The following is a 19,955-nucleotide window of genomic DNA, read 5'->3' as shown; positions in this document are numbered from 1 at the left end:
GGGGACACGGGTTCGTGCCCTGGTCCGGGAAGATCCCACATGCTGCGGAGCGGCTGGGCCCATGAGCCATGGCCGCTGAGCCTGCACGTCCGGAGCCTGTGCTCCGCAACGGGAGAGGCCACAACAGTGAGAGGCCCACATACCGCAAAAAAAAAAAAAATAAGGGTGAATTTTATGATATGTGAATTATGTCTCAATTTAAAAAAGAATTTGGCAAGACCTGCTTCACTTGGACAATGTTAGTGACAGCTGTGTGTTTCCTTAGACAATTAGAACCAAGCTTGATCCTGCTCCATATTATAATCTTACTTATGGATCTTTGGCTAATTAATCCAATCTGAAGTGTGTGTGGTCTATTCCCATCCACTTCTGACAGACCAGAAAACTGAAACTTAAAAGAACAAGGAGATAGAGACTCTAAAAAGCATGGAATGAGTCCATGACATCTATGAATCCGTATCAGATTGTTATGAAAAAGAACCAACCAGAGCACATGAAAATGAAAAGATGATTGTTAAAAAAAATAATAAAGAAGAGTTGATCAGAAGAACGGAAACAGCCAAAGAAGAGAAAAATTGGGGAGCTGTTGATGAGTTGGAACAAAGGACTACTTCCAGAACCCAGCAAGAACCAAGAAATAAGAATAGGCAGGGCAAGCTGAGACATGGTTCCAGCAACTATCTAAGTTTTGGAAGGACAAAACATAGTGAAAGAAATACTTGAAGAAATAATCAAAAGAAAATGTCACAGTAATAAAAAAAGAGGACACTAGGTTCAGACACAGCAAACAACAAAACCTCATCTGCAAACCTGGCTGTGACTTCAGAATGCAAAGAATAAAGCTTTTAAACACTGAAAGCTTCAACAAGAGGGAAGAACAGATTACCCACACATTAGCCTCAGACTTCTCACCAACAGCACTAAATGCGAGAAGGCCACGAGGAATGTCTTCAGAGATAGTTTGGAATACGATTATTCCAAAAGGTGTAAAGGCAAAATGAACACATGCTGAGAAATGCAAGGGCTTGGAAAATGACTAACCCTACCTGACAGTCCCTACCTGAAAGAATTACTTGAGGAGACATTCTAATTAACAGAGGAAGTAAATCCAAGAGGAAGTCATGGAATTTAAGAAGCAGCGGTGAAAACTATACACTAAAAAGGGTGAATGCTGGCACTTCCCTGGCAGTCCAGTGGTTAAGACTCCACGCTTCCACTGCAGGGGGCGTGGGTTCAATCCCTGGTCTGGGAACTGAGATCCTGCAGGCCAGGCCGAGGCACGGCCAAAAAAATAAATAAATAAAATAAAACCCCGGGGGCTTCCCTGGTGGCGCAGTGGTTGAGAGTCCGCCTGCCGATGCAGGGGACACTGGTTTGTGCCCCAGTCCGGGAGGATCCCACATGCCGCGGAGCGGCTGGGCCCGTGAGCCATGGCTGCTGGGCCTGTGCGTCCGGAGCCTGTGCTCCGCAACGGGAGAGGCCACAACAGTGAGAGGCCCGTGTATTGCAAAAAATAACCAAAAAACAAAACAAAACAAAACAAAAACCAGGGTGAATGTTACCTAATGTAAATCATACCTCAATACACTTAACTGAGGAGGGGGAGGAGGAAAGGGGAGGGGGAAGGGTGGGAGGAGAAGAGGGAGGAGATTATAGCATTACAGTCAAGATCAAATAAGAAAGCCTGGATCACTCTTACCACTCAGCATCTAACTGGAGATCCTGTGCAATGCCATTTAATAAGAAAAATAAGTAAGCTGGGTAAATATTGGCAAGGATATAACTGTCAAGATTTGTAAACGATGTGACACTCTACCGAAATAAACCCAAGAGATGAACTGACAAACTATTAGAAAATAAGAAAATTCAGCCAAGTGGCAGGAATTCAAGACACAAAGATTTCAAATACGCAGCAAATAATTTATATCCAAAATACAGGTAAAGAACTCCTAAAAAACAATAAGAAAAAGACAATTCAATAGAAGATGAACAAAAAGCATGATTAAGAAACTCAGAGAAAAAGAAAATGGAGTTGGGCAACACATTTATGGAAAGATGATTGCTCTCACTAGCAATCAAGTAAGGACAAAGCAAAACAAGAAAATGTCTTCATCCGTCAAGTTGATGATATCAAGTCTGGTGACACTGTGGGGAAATGGCTCACCTAATCCACAGCTGGTGTGAATATAAATTTGCACAGTCTTTTTGGAAAACTGTTTAGCAGTATCTATTACAAGTTTCAATGCTTATACTCTTAACCCATGCATCATTGTTTTAATGATGAAAAATTCCAGTGTTTGTCACTACACAGTAGTTAGATAAATTATGGTACATCTATTATAGAGAATACTATAGTACAGGTAAAAATAATGAGTCAAATCTATAAATACTCATAGGAAAAGCTCTCCTAGATCTACTATTAAATGGAAAAAATAAGTTAAATTGCAACAATGACATCTAATATCTATCTCTAGAGAGATACCCTCCACGTTGATATACTTTGAAGTGAGGTCTGCAATTGAAGAAGTAGATAAGGAAGATTGGTTTATTTGTATTGATTGTTTATTTGTATTGTTTGTTTATTTACAACAAGAATGTATTCAAGTGGGAATTCCCTGGCGGTCCAGTGGTTAGGACTCTGCGCTTTCACTGCTGAGGACACGGGTTCAATCCCTGGTCAGGGAACTAAGATCCCATACGCCACAAGCCGTGGCCAAAAACACAGAGGAAGAATGTATTCAGGAAATAATATGGTTATTTGTACACCAATGTTCATAGCACCATTATTCACAATAGCTAAAAGGTGAAAACATGTCCATCAATAGATGAACGGATAAACAACACATGGTAGATACATGCAATGGAATATTACTCAGCCTCAAAAAGGAAGAAAATCCTGTCACACGTAACAACATGAATGACCCTTGAAGACATGCTAAGTGAAACAAGCCAGACATAAAAAGACAAATTCTGCTTGATTCTACTTATATGAGGCACCTAGAGTGGTCAAATTCATAGGAACAGAAGGTAGAATGGCAGTTCCCAGGGGCTGGGGGAAGGGGGGAATGGGGAGTTATTGTTTAATGGGGACAGAGTTTCAGTTTGAGAGGATGGAAAAGTTCTGGAGCTTCTTCATCCGGGTGGTGATGATTGCACAACAATGTGAATATATTAATGCCACTAAGCTGTACGCTTGAAAATGGCTAAAATGGTGAGTTTTATATATTTTACCAAATTTTTTAAAACACTAAATGAAAATAACAAGACAAGCAATTGTAAAAATAATAATAAGGTGGACTGAGCTGATGCCAAAGGATCCCTTTCCATGAAAATACTGGGCAATAGGGACTTCCCTCCTGGCGCAGTGGGTAAGACTCTGCGCTCCCAATGCAGGGGCCCCGGGTTCAATCCCTGGTCAGGGAACTAGATCCCACATGCACGCCGCAGCTAAAAGTCCGCATGCCACAATTAAGGAGCCCGCCCGCCACAACTAAGACCTGGTACAACCAAATAAATAAGTAAATATTTAAAAAAAAAATACTGGGCAATAAATATCCAAAAAAAAAAAGTAAATATGTAACTGAGCTCAAAATAAAGAATGGATAATATACAAGTGCCAGAAACAAAGAAGGAACTACAATCCAGACACAAAAGCAGAAGCTAATGTAGAGAAGACCCCTGGAAGACTCAGATTGATAAAGGCTCCAGGGCTAGAGGCTAAGAACAGTATTGCTGTTAACCCCAGAGACTTGGCCTCAGCCTGTGGAAGGTGAGGAGCTAGAGCAGCGCCCCCTGTGTAGTAGGGATCCGTGAAGGGCTGCTCCACCCATAAAGAAACATTAAAAAAAAAAAAAGGGCTTCCCTGGTGGCGCAGTGGTTGAGAGTCCGCCTGCCGATGCAGGGGATGTGGGTTCATGCCCCAGTCCGGGAAGATCCCACATGTGGCCGAGCGGCTGGGCCTGTGAGCTGTGGCCGCTGAGCCTGCGCGTCCGGAGCCTGTGCTCCGCAATGGGAGAGGCCACAACAGTGAGAGGCCCGCATACCGAAAAAAAAAAAAAAAAAGTCTTCTGGGGAAGCAGCCAAAAAACCATTCATAGACAGTGGGAAAGAAAAAAGTCATACATGAGTAATCAAAACCCTAAGCCCTTGCCACCTATGGGTGTGGGGTCTAAATTTACACCACTCAAGGAGAATGGAACCGCAAAGCTGTAAATTTAGCATATAAAATGTCCACGATTAGTGAAACACTCAGGCTCAGCAGAGACACAAGACCAATCACTAGAAGGACATTTTCAAGACCTGGGGGACACAAGATTCCCATAGAAAAGAAAAGGGTGGGGTGTTGATCAAGATGAGTTCACAATAAAAAATGAAGAAACAGGCTTCCCTGGTGGCACAGTGGTTGGGAGTCCACCTGCTGATGCAGGGGACACGGGTTCATGCCCCGGTCCGGGAGGATCCCACATGCCGCGGAGCGGCTGGGCCCATGAGCCATAGCCGCTGAGCCTGCGCGTCCGGAGCCTGTGTTCCACAACAGGAGAGGCCACAACAGTGAGAGGCCCACGTACCACAAAAAAAAAAAAAAAAATGAAGAAACAAAACCCATGAGGTACAGGTAGCATGTACGCAGGTACACACACATGCACACACACATACCAGAATTAGCGCCCTCAAGAACTGGAGATACCAGAGCAGGCTGAATGTACCTATGCAACACAGGCTCCAAATGACTGAGATTAAAGATGGGCCATAGAACATAATTAAGGTTCAGAAGGAAGAAGCTCAGCTCCATTTGGAACTTGCAGACCATTAAGTGGTTTTGAGACGTCCAGGTAGAGGCAAGTAGGAGCCTCCTTAGAATATGAGTCTGGAGCCCAGGGGGTAGGTCTTGGCTAGAGATGAACTTGGGGGTCATCACCAGGGGTCGCTGTGATTGGCCAGGGCCTGAACCATGGCGGGGGATGTCTCTGCAGCGAGCCGTGCGTTTAAGGGCAGGAATGTAGAAGGAGGCAGGGGTAGAGCTCGGTCTATAACACCAATTTTGATTGCAGCCTTTTCCAGAAAGTGCTTTTAGAACTTCCTCTCCCCTAAAGAGTCCCCAGAGGCTCTCTCCTCAGGCCCCTGACTCAGCCTGTCTTATTGCACTGTAGCCGTGGCCATGATCCTCTTCCTGTCTGCTGTGAGCTCCTACAGAGGTAACAAGGCCAGCCTGCTTGTCTTTATTTCCCCACCATCCTGGGTTGAGCCCACGTCTCGGCTCCAGAAGTGGCCGCTGGAATGAATGAAATCGGCGTGTGTGTTCTGCCGTGTTGTGGGAATTCACATCATGAATCCACAGGGGAATGGGACTCAGAAGGAGCCAGAAACACGGCTGGTTTCCTCTTCCTCACCCTTCCTTCTCTCTCTCTCCCTCTTGCTCCCCATTTCATACTGGGAGGAAACAGCATCAATTCTTGGACTCAGGCAAGCCACTGCCCCTAATCCGACCTCTCATGAGCTCCATGATGCATTTGTTAGAACTGTATTTGTGAAAGATCTTTCACTCTTCTTTTCCCCTTCCCACGTTATAATGACCAGGCACTGAAGGCACTTTGCAAGTATCAGCTCATTTAATGTGTGCAATTTGTGTGCTAGCCCCATTCTGCAGATGAAGAAACTGAGGCTCTGAGAGGTGACGTGACTTTCCTGGCCACAAAGCCATGAGGTGGCAGGGCCAAGGTTCAAACCCAGACCTCTTAGATTCCAAAGCTACGGTTTCAGCCTTGCCCGTCGACCTCCACCTGCTTCCTCCTCCCCTGCCCTCCCAGCTCACACTGCTTCTCACTCACCTCCTCCTTAGCTCACACTGTGTCTGAGTCACACATTCCTTGGCAGACAAGCGCGGGTTGGGATGGGAGGGGATGGCCAGATGGGTGGTGAGTACAAGTCTCGGTTTGTCTTTTCATCACTCCAAGCATTGTCCCAGGGAAGCACTTGGAGTCCATGACCCCTTCTGGGCCCCCTCCGGGTTCCTGGGGTGAAGGAAAGAGTAGACAAAGGGTCCATCTGCAAATGAGTAGCAGGGAAGACTGGGAAATTTCCTCTGGACTGGTCTTGGGTACCAGACTCAGAGCCCACTCGTTCTGTGAATGTGACAGTGGCCCAGGAGGGCCTTGCCGTTAAGACTCTGGGCTGCTCGGACTTGACTCTGCCGGGGCTCAAAACTGTGCTGAGCCTTGGTCCAATTTGGGAAGCAAAGCCCTGGTCTGGGCATCAGGAGACTGGAGATCTAAGTGTGATGCTGCCCCCAACTTGGAGGACCTTGGGCAAGATGCAGCTCCTCTGAGCCTTGGGTGCTTCGTTTGTAAAATGGAACAGTCGTCCCAGGCCTGTCCATTTCTCAGGATGGGCAAGCTGGTATGGGGCGGGCTCTGAACCAAGGAGGCTGGGATGGGGGAGGGTAAGAAAAGGAACAGATGCTGGGGTAAGACAGCTACCACCAAGATGGTCAACACCAAAGCGGTCATTCTCTTGGGCTAGGCCAGGACTGTCTCACTGAGCGTCTCCTGATAGGTAGCCTGGCCCAGACCATGACAGGAAAGATGGGGCCAAGAGAGGAAGGAAAAGAGGAGATGGGAAGGAGGGGAAGTAGAAGGAGTGATATATTGGGTGGGGACGAGGGACAGAAAAAGCTAACAGAAGCAGAGGCACCCTGGATCCTGGATAGGGTTCTAGCCCCAGCTCTGCTTCTCATTCCTGTGTGACCTTAGTCAACTACAGCCCCTCTCTGAGCCTCAGGTTCCCCATATGCCATCTCACATTTTATAAGCTCCTTGGTTCCATCCTCCACTTGCCTTGTGAAGCCTGGGTCCATAGGTTCATTGTCAAGAATGCTTCCTTGAGACCCCCCCTCTTGCCTCCTTCTAAAATTCCTGCCTCTCCCCTCTGGGCCCAACAACCCTCAGTTTAAGGGTTGACCCCTTTATGTTTTTTTTTTTTTTTTTTTTTTTTTTTTTTTTTTTTTTTTTGCGGTACGCGGGCCTCTCACTGTTGTGGCCTCTTCCGTTTCAGAGCAACAGGCTCCAGACGCGCAGGCTCAGCAGCCATGGCTCACGAGCCCAGCCGCTCCGCGGCATGTGGGATCTTCCCGGACCGGGGCACGAACCCGCGTCCCCTGCATCGGCAGGCGGACTCTCAACCACTGCTCCACCAGGGAAGCCCCCCCTTTATGTTTTGACTTACACTCTGTGACACATCACAGGGCAGAAGCCTTAGCTAAATCGCCTTTGGTCCCTCCTACCAAGCACTTATACATAGTAGATGCTCAACGAACATTCTGTTCATAACATGAAATGGTCAGATGGACAGAAGGATGGATGCCTAAAAGAATATGCCTGCTTTGTCTCCTGATTAAACTCCTGGTCAAAACTCCCCTCCTTAAAAAGCCTCTGGACGAATCCCCAGCCATGATCTTCTTCAACAATTCGACCAAAGGAAGTTACAGCCCCAACTGCTGCCCCTCTCCCCTGCCCATTCCCAAAGGCTTTCCAGTTGCCACCCTACATTAACTAGCAGATTCCAAGGAGCTTGGACCCTGCCGCCTGCCCTTAATTACCCATGCTCCTGGGTGGTCATCCAATGAACACAGGAAGCTCTGTTGAAGTATCCTAGAGTTTTTCTGCCACAGAAAACCCTGCAGAAGTCCCCGTGAGGATTCCTGCAGGTCACAGAATTCAGGGGTTGTAGGCGAAGTTCCCAGACAGAGAGATGACTCTTTGTGGAAAACCCAGGTTCTAGCCCCAAGTTGCCATCATTTCAAACTGCGTACTGTCCACAACACACACATGTACACACCCGGCCAGGCGAGAAGCAGAACCTTACCTTGATGCTCCTCCAGTTTCCCCATGGTCTCGATCTGCTCCACCAGGTCATTTGAATTCCACTGGCTCATCCCAATGAGGATGGCGTTCTTCCCTTCGGCCACCTCCTCTGTGGAAAGAAGTAAGGATGGGCATGAGTCGGCAGGGTTGTGTAGAGGTAGCCCTAACAGGAGCCTATGTCTCAGGGAGTATTTATTTCTTCCTTTGAGTTGAGGAAGATGTCAACTATTGAAGGTGGCTATGGTTACAGGCAGGTATAAGACATCCAGGAATTTTTCATTGCAAGAAGGCATTGTGGTTATACCCTACTGGGTCTCCACATGTTACAGCAAAAAAAAGTAGCAAGGGAACAGTCATGAGAGAGGCTGAAAACTCATAGAAGGCTCCATTCCTAGCACTCAGAGTGGTATTTCTTGAAAGGCAGTGTGTTTGGGAAGAAGAAGTAAAGCCTTACCACTAGGTAGCAGTTTTTCTTTAGGTGAGTTACTTGGCTTCTCTGAGCCTCAGTTTTCCTATCAGTAAAATGGGACTGGCAATGTCTAATCATAGAGTTGTTGTAAGGATTAAAGGAGAGATAATGAATATAAAGACCTTGGTGCACAGGCGGTGCTTACAGATGGGAGACATTAAGGTTACTTCTTCACATGAGGAGTGAGTTGCCATCCTTGTTTGAGCAGATCAGGATTTGAGTGGTGTAGGAGCGGCCCTGGAGTAACTGAGAGAGCAGAAGACTTCTGCCTCTAAGCAAGTCTTAAGCTATATGGAACCCTTAACCCACATCTCAACGTTATGAACCTCTTAATGCTTCCATTCTCCCTTTAGTCCTCCCCTCAACCCTGTCTCTATCCTTGCCCTTTCCCAGTCTGAGCTCAGAGGAATTGGTGAGGTCACATTCCCTAACACACTGAACACAAGCCCCTGGGTCCCACACATCAATTACACATATCTGGTGCAGTCCCTCATCCCAGAAAGGGACATTGCCTCAAGAACAAAGCCACAGGAATGCCCCCTCTCTCTTTAAAGAGACAGGCCTTCCTGGTGAAGACCTTTGTGCCTTTTCTCATAGAGCAGACATTAAAGGGTCGTGAGGAGAATTCTTAAGCTCATCGTAACCGAGAACAAAGAGATAAGACCCATTTCACTGCCAAAGAACTTCACAGAGCACATGGAACCAACATGGTGAATCTAAAGCTTGGGGATCTGTCCAGAGTTCTGAATCACTCAAGCTCAGTCATCCAGACCCGATTTCTGGCTGGGACACCTCCTCCTGCCTTATTTGATTATTTTATGTGATCTATTTAACATCACTTACCAAATCCTTAGTATGCATTGAGGTTGTTAGAAGTGTTTTACAAACACAAATTCATTTAATTCTCATAACAATACTAAAAGAGGACAATTATTATTATCTCCATTTTATAGACAAGGAGACTGAAGCACGGAATAGTTCAGTAACTTGCCAAACGTCACTGGCTAGAGCCAGGATTTAAACCCAGATATACTACTTCAAGAGTCCTAAGATCCTGCCCTCCTGATGGCCTGCCTGTCCTGGACATCCTGTATTGGCTGCCCAAGCACCACACACCACCAGACAATTTCCTGAACCCGGTGTGTTCCATCTGGGCATGGTTTACACCTCTAGGTAGCATCAAGCTCTGGGCAGAGCCCCGACTGGGTTCCAGTCCTGAGCTGCTACATGTGAGCCTGTACCTTTACAGATGTCCCTCAGCTGTTCCTCTTTTCTTATTGCTTAAGTGGGAATAACAGCTCTGGTTCCACAACTCTTTCTAGCAAACTCTCATGAGGACGACTGACATAGTAAATTTGAAAAGGCTACACAAGCCAGAATGCTGTAAACAAATATCAGGTAGTATTATTCTTGGGGAAGCAGGGTCACCAGGGGGTTAAGAGCTCCATTCTGGCGTTAGATTGACTCTTTTCAATCCTGGATGCACCATCTGCTAGCTATCCGACCTTGGACAGTAACTTATGCTTTATGAGCCTCCATTTCCTCATCTATGAAAGGACATCACAGTAATGCCCACGTCCTAGAATGGCTGTGAGGATTCAATCAGATAATGAGACAATGAAGGTAAAGTGTGTACACGCACGACTAGCACACGGCGGGAGCACAGATGTGGATACCAGCGCAGGAAGACGAAGGTACCACCATCACCAACACCACCAGAGCACGTGGAGCTATGCCCCGGTTCCAGTTATGCTGCTGCCTACCCCTAGGTCATTTTGTCCCAGCTTCGGAGCGGGGTCGTCAGGGTCAGCCTGTAGCCCACCTTGAGTGCCTATGTCTCCTGGCTCAGTTACCCACGCGTGCAGTTTTCTGCTTGTTCATTTAACATTCATTCTACAACGGAGGGCTTCCTGAGCAGCTGCTGTATGCAGTGTGAGACACGACCTCCATCCTGTAGGAATTCAGCTTTGTGAAAAAACACAGTGGGAAACTGACACAGTCAGATGAGTGAGCTGGGGCTCCTGGTCCAGTGCTGGGTATACAGCAGGTGCTTACGCGTCCTAGGTCCTGGTTCTTCTATAATGCGTGATCCCCATCTCACGGTGTACGTGAGGCTATCAGAACCCCGAGAGGCTTCAGCATCTTTTCCCTCTTCCTTGTATCTGCATGACCCACCACCATCTTTCCCTCTTGGCCTTCTGTCTATCTCTCTAGGAAATGTATCTCCTCTCAGACTCTCCCCGTGTTCCTCCCTGCTTGATGCCCATCCCTGACCCAGGTCCCTTTCCACTGATCTCTGTCCCTCTGGGTCCTGGGATTTCTCTGTCTCAGGCTCTCTGCCGTGTCTGTCCCTCCCTCTGGGCCTCGATCACAATTACTCTTTGCTCTCGCTCTGTCTTTATCCCAGAACCTCTCTCTCTCCTCTCTCTGGGTGGATGTGTCTCTTTCTTGATCTCTTCTCTGGGTGCCTGTCCCTCGGAGCTTTCCACCTCTGCAGGCCTTCTTGGTGTCTCTGATCTCTCTCTCTCCTGGGTCACTGTCTCTCTTTCAACTCTCTTGGTGTCTCTCTTGGTGTGTCTGTGTGTGTGTGTATGTGTCCCTCTCTCCCGTCCTCTCTGAGTCTCTCTTGCTCTCTTTCCCTCTCTGCTTTCTCGTATTTCCCCTGGCTTCCTTGCACTCTCCAGCCGCTCCCCAGCCCCCGACCTCACAGACGAGATTTCTCTCCTTCTCTGGGCCGCTCCTCTGCCCCTGCGCTCAGTACTCAGCCTTAGATCTTCACCCTGGCAACAATGGGCTTGTCCCGAGTGGCAGCAAGAAACACACACACACACACACACACACACACACACACACACGGAAGCAGCAGCTGAGAAATCTCCTTTTGGAGTCACTCAGGAGAACCAGGGAGACGTGCGCCTCAGCTCTGAGCCTCCGCTCCGTTTCCCCTCACTGTAGTTGGAGACTCCCAGTGGAGGCCAAAGGCCGCGAAGGGCTTTATCTGAATAAACGTCCTGGTTATTGACTTTGCTTTTCGACTCCTGGTGACTGTTCCCTATGTGCCAATGCTCAACCCCGGTGACCCCTGGTGCGGACAGAGTTTTTGCATCTACTTCGACCCCCCTGACCCCCAGTCCCTGCCCATTCTAGGTGCCAGGCTCAGCCTCACCCACCAGTACCACGCCCCTGGCCTTGACCTCAGACTGACTCCGACCCGAAACAAAACCTGGATACAGCGAAAGCTTTTCTTCCTACCCTGGGGCCTCTGTGTCTGCTGGACCCACAGGACTTCAAAGCGGGGAACCTCCTTGTCCCGTGCTAGGCAGGCTTCACCTGCAGCTCATGGAGCTGAGGGCTCGGTCACCTTCGGCCATCAGCCGGTCCAGGACCCTCCAGCACTCCTTGCCTGAGGCCAACAGGCCAGTCTCTCCACGGACCAGATATGCGCTGCGCTGGGGCCTCTGGGACACAAAATTGCTAACCTCCCCGACTGGGGACCGCTTGCTCCATGCCCCACCTACGGCCATACCACCACCCTCTCTTCATCACAAGGGGGTCCCCACTCAGCCCATTCCCAGAAGCCTTTGGGGCAGCTCCTTGGCATTTGCTTCTTTACGTCCCCTCCCCCAATGAGAGGGAGGGTCAGGGGTCAGCGACACACCTGTGCTTTGCTTCTCTGAGGGCTCCTTTGCCCAGTTTCCCAAAGCGACATCCTCCACTCCAGCCACGAGACAAAGCCTGTACCTCTGCTGTGCTCCAGAGTGGGGACCCGGGGCCCAGAGGCTCAAGACTCGCCTGAGGTCAGACAGTAGCTAGTCACTGCCCTAGCCCTGAGGAAAACCTGGCTGCTCTGACCCCAGACGACCTGCGCCACTTCCCTCTACGCTCAGAGATCCTGAGTTCTGAGCCTCTGGTGTCCTGGTGCAGGAGCAGGGGCACACAGGACCACTCCAGAGCCTGGGCAGGAAGCACATCGAGGCTACTGGGCCGGGTCTGCCCTCCCGCACAGCGCTGAGCAGGTGCCCCCCTCGCTCACTCTGACCACACCAGCCTTCCTATTCACTCCTCCCGTAAAAGCTTCGCACTGGCTGTTCCCACTGTCCACAACACTATTCCCTCATATCCTCACCTGGCTCATTTCTTGTGATTCAGCTCTCAGGTCAAGGCCACACCTGCTGGGGGCCTCCAAATTGCCCAGCCACTCTTATCACAGTCCCTTACGTTATACTGGGGGGGAGTGCCTCCATTTTTATTTTTAACGGCATTACTAAAGCTATAACTGACATTCAATAAACTACACATATTTAAAATGTACAATTTGGGAATTCCCTGGCGGTCCGGCGGTTGGACTCGGCGCTCTCACTGCCGAGGGCCCGGGTTCAATCCCTGGTCACGGAACTGAGATCCTGCAAGCTGCGCAGTGCGGCCAAAAAAAAAAAAATACAATTTTTTTTTTATTTTTAAAAAGTACAATTTGATAAGTTTTGACATATGTGCACACCCAGGAAGCCATCACCCTAATCAAGAGAGTGGACATATATCCATCACACCCAGAAGTTTTCTCCTGTCCCTTTTGATCCCTCCTCCCCACCTCCAGGCAACCACTGATCTGCTCCTGTTGCCATAGACTCGTTTGCATTTTCTAGAGTTTTCTATAAATGGAATCATAATATGCACTCTTTCTCAGTCTGACTCTTTTTCACTCAGCACAGTTATTTTGAGATTCATCCGTATTGTTGTGTGTATCAGTTCATTCCTTCTTATTGCCAAGCGGCATTTCATGAATACTGAATACATGAATGTACCGCAATGTGTTTATTCATTTACCCATTGATGTACGTTTGGGTTGTTTTCACTTTGGGGCGATCATAAATGAAGCTGCTATAAACATTCAGGTACATGTCTTTAGGTGGACATATGTTTGCTTACCTCTTGTGTAAATACCTAGGAGTGGAAAGGTCGTTATAACTATGATAAACTTTCTAAGAAGCTGCCGTCTGTTTTCCGAAATGGCTGCCCCATCGTCCGTTCCCACCAAGCAGACTTTAAAAGTCCCAATTCCTCCTCCTCCTGGTCAGTTGTCTTAATGAGTCATTCTAATAAGTGTGAGGCAGTATCTCCTTGTGGCTTCAGTTTACCTTTTCCTAATAACTAACGATGTTGAGCGTTATTTTCATCTTTCACCTTTCATTTTTCATTTATCTACCTTCTTTGGTGAGCTGTCTGTTCCTCTGCATTATTTTATTTATGGAAACTATCAATAGAGCTCGCTTGCTTGTACGTTGTCTTCCCACCCATCACCACTAAACTGTAAGCTCCATGGGGGCCACGACAGTGTCCACTTGCCCTGCATCCCCTACACCTGGAATAGGGGGATGGACAGATGCCCAATAAATACTTGAGAGAGTAAATAAATGACTCTGAATTCTAGCCCCTGCTCTGCCTGACCCTTTGTGGGACCCTGAACAAGTTTCCCAGTTCTTTGGCCTCAGTTTTCCAGCCTGTAAAATGAAGTCAGGGTGTTGAACTCAAACACCTTGAGGGCCCCCTAGCTCTGACATGGGTTTGAGGCATGTACCCTCTTGGCCACCATGGGTTTCCCTCACTCTGCACTCCAACCTTGCTAGACTGTGGCTCCCCAGATACCCTCTGACTGTATTGACAGGATGGGGAGTGGTGCTTCTTCTGGGTCTGGGAGCCTGGACCCCACTACCCATCCTGCAGCATCCAATCACGGGTACCAGCCGCCCTGAGGCCCCATGCCTGCTGCCACAGCCCAGGGAGCTGGCATCCTGCCCAGGGGATTGTTATGGTCCCGGATAGCTCCATACTCCTACCTGACTTTCCCCCAGTCCCTCCCAGGCCTTACATACACAACCAGAGCCCCCAGAGCCTTCCTCTGCTACTAGACCATGAGCCATGAAGGTCTCTTGTCCCACCAGGTAAACCCTAGTGCTGGACAAGTGGGATGGAGCTTAAGGAAGAAAGGGAGGGAGGAGGGCCCCATTTTCAGTAATAAGTTGAAGGAAAAGGCCTGATCTGGGCTCCAGCCCCTCTGCCCCGACCTTGCTGTGTGATCTTAAGAGGTCCCTTCCATGCTCTGGCCTCTGTTCCTGACAGTGTGGCTCCACCACGGCTGGAGGTGGAACTGCAGAGGCAGCAGGTTGCAGGTGGGGACAGAGATCACACCCAGGCCAGGGTCAGGGCTCAGCCTGGGCTGGAGAACAGAGGCAGGGAGGTGACCCTTCAGAGCATGCCCAGAAAGCTGGACACTCATGGCCTGGCCCCAGATGCTGAGAAAGCCCTTGGGAGCAGAGAAGGAGGATGGCTTTACCTCTTACTGCCCTGAGTGAAGGAAATATGCAAAAGCCTTGTCCAGGGAGACCACAGGGAACAGACAGGAGGTGAGGAGTTGGCAACACAGAACCAAAGAGGTTCCAGCACCCTGTGAGCGGATCCTGAGGCTGAGAGCTACAGATGCTCTGGGAGAGGTGACATAGGAAAGGTTCAGAGACATGAAGTTCAGAGGTCTGGTAGGGAGTGTTGAGAGGTGGAAGACAAGGAAAGAGATGGGAGAGTGTGTGATCCTGGGATAGTGGAGAGAAGGAGAGATGGAGGTGAGGGGAGCGGGGAGGAGATGAGACAAAGGAATAGAAGAGAAGGTGGGGCCACCCATAAGAGAGGAGTGAGAGGTGAGGCCAGTTTGGGAACTGCAGACAGAGCAGTGAGATCATGGGGGCAGAGGACAGAATGCTGAGGGTCCGCAGGGAGGGAAGCAGGATGGATCCACAGCTGCTCAAAAGGAAAGCAGGTGCATAGGGCCCATGGGGATGGAGACGGAGCTGACCGGCGCCACCCGCAGACGCCTCCCGCGGGAAGCCATCATCGTCATCTGGGAATGCAGAGCCCTGATCAACTGCAAAAGTATTTTAAATGAAAGTGTTCTAAGCATGAAAATATTGAAGCCGTTGTTGTCACACTTTGCGTGAGTTGCTATGGAGAAAGTCAGCCCCGGCTGCCACTCCAATCAGACGCCAGTGGGAGACAGGAAAGAAGCCCCAAATGGGCTGGTTTGGGGTTAGCATCAGGGAGGGGGCACTCCATCCAGAGTCAAGAATGGGGGAGGCTCAGGCTGGGGCAGCATCCCACTGCCTCCCCCCCACCGTGCCTCCCCGAAAATCACCTGATCTGGATACAGTCTCCATTTCTGGAGGCACAGAGCTGATAGGGAAACTGAGGCCCAGAGAAAGTGAAAGACTTGCCCAGGATCACAGAACGAGTCAATGGCACGGCTGAGACCATGTCCCAAGTGTCCTGCTCTGGGTCCTGGGGTCTTGCCAGCGCATGCTCTGTTTCTCTTTCAAGACCCCATTCAGCCAGTACTTCAAAGCTGGCCCCATCCCAGGAGTAAGTCAATCCCCCAAATACGGTGACTTCCCAGAGTGGAGCTGAGCCAGCCAAGTGAGACTTGGGGACCCTCCTAGCCTGGAGACCCTCCTAGGCTTGTGCGTCTCACCCAACCCCGCACGGCCCAGGCCAGCGTGACTGTGAGGGTCCTCTCTCCTGATGTCCAAGCAGACTCTGCCTTCCACTGGTCCCCACACCTGCCCTGCACATCCTCATCTCTGAGACCGTGCTCTCTGCCTGAAATGCCCACCCCATCTGGTGCCCTCTTCTCCGATCCTTGTAATGTTCCTTGTTTTCCCATCCTCACTTAGCGCCCCTTGCTATGTCCGGCAGGCAGGCCATGCACCCAGCACTGAAAAGCAGAGCTGATGCCCTCCCCTCCCTCGTGTCTCCCCTGAACATCTGCAACTAACTCGTCCACATCTCCACTCCAGATCCCCCTCCCGTCTGCGGGCTGATCTTGAGAGTCACCTACGGGGTCACATGCAGGCTCATCTCTCCTTTCCCCCTGCCGCATCGGCCTCCAGCTCCTGGAAAGCCCCGTCTTTCCTGCTTCGGCACCATCATACCTGCTGCGTCTTCTGCCTAAGGCTCTTTCCTCCCGCTCTTCTTCTAGCCAGCTCCTACCCTCAGTGCTGCAGAGAGGATACTAAGGACCTCCCCAGCCTAAATCAGGTACCCCCATCATCACTCTTTCTATTAACACTTGGTACTTTTTACTCAGGGATATTAGTTCCCATTTGTGACTGTATTTTCCTTTATGTAATTGTTTGATGTTGGCCTCTCCCACTAGACTAGCAGCTTGATGAGGGCAGTGGCCACGCCTATCTGTTTACTGCAGTATGGTAAGCGCCTGAAATACTGTAGGGACTCAGCAAATATCTCAAAGAGTGAATGACTGGACGCTGAGCCCCAGCCCTGAGGGGACTCACAGATTGGGTAATAATGAAGCACGGAATTGCAGTTTCTGAGTGGGGAGAGATACTAAATCCCAACAGGGATCCCCTTCTTGGAGCTTCTAAAAAGGTCACCCAGACAATGGTGGGACGATGAGACTCACTCACCTCTAGCATCAAAGAATTCATCATCAGAGCTCTCCACTGAGTCGCTGAGGACATTTCGAAGGTGCCAGGGGGCACCACCGCCCGGAGGAGGGCCACCTGCCAAAGGAAACACACCTGTTAGCCAAGCTTGAGGCCGTGTCCTGACATGAAGGAGGTAAACCCAGACTGCCCCTGGACCAAGGTTTAGTCGGCATCCTGCACGTCCCTGCCCTCCTGACTTCAAGTGCACAACATCTCGCAGAGCCCTCCCACCGCTATGCTTTCATTTAAGACCCAAATTCCTTTCTGAGACGGCTCAGTGGGGCAGGAACGAGGGTGCCCGTTTTGAACACACCAAAACCGAGACCAGAGGTAGTTAAGAGATGTTGCCAAGGTGACACGGTGTATCAGGAAGCATCAGGTAAGTTTTGCTGTTTTAATAAATGATCTTAAAACACTAACGGGCTCCTTCGGTCTCCGGGCTTGTGGAGCCCTGCGGCCGTCGCCCGGCTGCCGCCAGGTCGGCTCGGCGGAGGGAGGGCCTGGGCTGTGGGTAGGCGGGAGGGAGGTTGCCTTTCCCTGTCTCCCCCCACCCCACCCCGGGCCGCCTGAGGCGGGAGGAAGCAGCGGCAAGAAAAAAAAAGAAAGAAAAAAAAAAGGGCTTCCCTGGTGGCGCAGTGGTTGAGGGTCCGCCTGCCGATGCAGGGGACACGGGTTCATGCCCCGGTCCGGGAAGATCCCACATGCCGCGGAGCGGCTGGGCCCGTGAGCCATGGCCGCTGAGCCTGCGCGTCCGGAGCCTGTGCTCCGCAACGGGAGAGGCCGCAACAGTGAGAGGCCCGCGTACCGCAAAAAAAAAAAAAAAAATAACGGTTCATTCCTCACTCACACACAGCTAGGAAGGGGCCTCTGGCCACGGCGGTCACTCAAAGACGCCACCTTATGACGCCAGCATCTCGAATCTAGACTTCGAGTTTTGCGGAAGCAGGGAAGGAGAGCACAGAAAGGCACGCCCAGTCGTAAATGAGTCTTCCCACACGTGACACACTTCTGCTCATGTCATTGGCCAAAGCAAGTCACGTGACCAAACCCAGCTTTAAGAGGGTGGAGGCGAGGAGAAGCAGACCCTGAAGGGCATTAGTGATGTCTGTTGCACATGTGTGCAGGCCAGGGAAGGACTGCAGCCTCCCCTGGGGAAAAAGCCCCACACTAAGAGAAGGGGGACCTGAACTTGAGTTCCACCCCGTCTCTGCCATTTGCAACCTCTGTGGCCATTTCCTCTCCATACCACAGCCTCAGTTTCCCCTTCTACAAAATATCGGCAACAATCAATCCCGAGCTCGAAGGATCAGAAATAATGCATGCTCAGCGCCTCTATCTCGGGGGGCGCTCAGTGATGGTGACTGCTATTAACATCTGCAGAGGCCAGGACATGGGGCTGAGAGGATCTCCAGAGAAGGCAGGAGCAAGTGCATATACAGAATGCGGCCCCTTGCCCTGGACTCAGCCTCAACCCACCTCCTACCCCACGACGGGAGGGAGGAAGGCCAGAGGCAGAGCTGGGTCAGAAGCCTCCTCCCCTGACCCCCATTCTCAGAGCCCCCTTTACTTGTCACTTTGGGACTCTCATGGAACCAGCTGATGCCCGGCACATCCAGGAACCCCTCCACCTGCTCCCTGGACACGTGAACTACTGGAGATGGCAGATGAATTCCAATCTAATTGTAAACATTAAAACCATAAAAGTGGGGCTTCCCCGGTGGCGCAGTGGTTGAGGATCCGCCTGCCGATGCAGGGGACGCGGGTTCGTGCCCCAGTCCGGGAGGATCCCACATGCCGCGGAGCGGCTGGGCCCGTGAGCCATGGCCGCTGAGCCTGCGCGTCCGGAGCCTGTTGCTCCGCAACGGGAGAGGCCACAGCAGTGAGAGGCCCGCGTATCGCAAAAAAAAAAAAAAACCATAAAAGTGTTAGAAGAAAATTGACCTGGTAATTTTCCTGAGGAAATAATCAGAGAAGTATACAAAGATGGTAATATGTAGTTGATCATCTTAGTGTTCTGGTAATACCAATAAACTGGAAGAAATCCCGGTGTCCATCCACAGAGGATCAGACATACATTCATACACAGTCACCAGGGGAATTCTTTGCAACTGGTAGGAAAATCAAGTAGCTCCTTATGTACTGACATGGAAAGATGGCCACGGAGTATGGGTAGAAGAAAAAAAATGCACATTGGTCCCAGAACCGTAGGTATCTTTTGACCCCATTTTTGAAAAATATACTTATACCTGCACACTGAGGGTACGTACAGCACGTTAGTTAAGAACTCAGGGTCCGAGGTTGGAAGAGGCCTAGATTCAGGCTCAGGCCCTTGCCTCTTAGAAGCTGTGTGATGTCAAGTGAGTCCCTCCACCTCTCTGTGCCTCATTTTCCTCTGCTATAAAGTGAGGAAAGCTCATACCTGCCCCATGAGCTTACTGTAAAGATGAAATAAAAGACATCGAGGTGCTTAGCACAGGGCCTAGCATATAGCAAGTGTTCACAACGGTAATTATTATATAAATGTACTCACACATGCGTTAAAATGTCCGGAAGGACAGGCACCGAAACGTCAATAGAGATTATCTCTACAGAGTAGAATTTGATAAGAAGCAGGGAAAACTCAATTTTTTACCCTGCACATATAATTCCATATGACAATTAATTTTATAAATTCATCTTATCGGTTCTAAGACGTACATTTTTTTCACACTTCAACATCTTTAAAATTGGGGTGTGTCTTACATGATGGCATGTCCTCATTTAGTTGGCATTGTTTATTCTTTCCTGGGGTATAGAAAATAATGATGCATCTTACAATTGACTGCATCTTAATTCAATGGAAAACAGTAAAATCGCCGTGCACACAAGGTACGTCTTCCACCGTATGGCCCTGGCCATCCAGTACATGTGGGTTCTTGCATCAGCAACGCCCCTACCTCAGTTTCCCCGTCTGTGCAATGAGGAATCTGACAGAGACTTTCCCCTGAAACTTTTCAACTCCGACTGATGTTTGAGGAGCCAGTCTGGCACATAGTAGATGTGCATGAACCAGTGAGAGGTGGGCATTCCCCCAGCCATGGCTAGAATGCCCATCACGATGCAGTCCTCAGAAAATCTGCTGCAGCCTCAGCTCCCCAC

General features: G+C 49.8%; 1 protein-coding gene across 1 annotated transcript in view; it reads right to left on the bottom strand.

The window, feature by feature from the left end:
• The window catches only part of PITPNM3 (PITPNM family member 3), an 87,782-nt gene that overhangs the window by 53,712 nt on the left and 14,115 nt on the right, over positions 1 to 19,955 (bottom strand). The window contains exons 7-8 of the mRNA XM_065898051.1: positions 16,797 to 16,892; positions 7,861 to 7,968 (exon numbers count right to left, since the gene is read on the bottom strand). Coding sequence (XP_065754123.1) covers positions 7,861 to 7,968; positions 16,797 to 16,892 — 204 coding nt within the window. The remainder of the gene's footprint in view (positions 1 to 7,860; positions 7,969 to 16,796; positions 16,893 to 19,955) is intronic.

This window comes from Phocoena phocoena, chromosome 19, assembly GCF_963924675.1.
Source record: "Phocoena phocoena chromosome 19, mPhoPho1.1, whole genome shotgun sequence".
In the NCBI taxonomy this organism is placed as follows: domain Eukaryota; kingdom Metazoa; phylum Chordata; class Mammalia; order Artiodactyla; family Phocoenidae; genus Phocoena; species Phocoena phocoena.
Note: the sequence above shows the minus strand (reverse complement) of the source record. Positions and strands in the feature narration are given on the sequence as shown.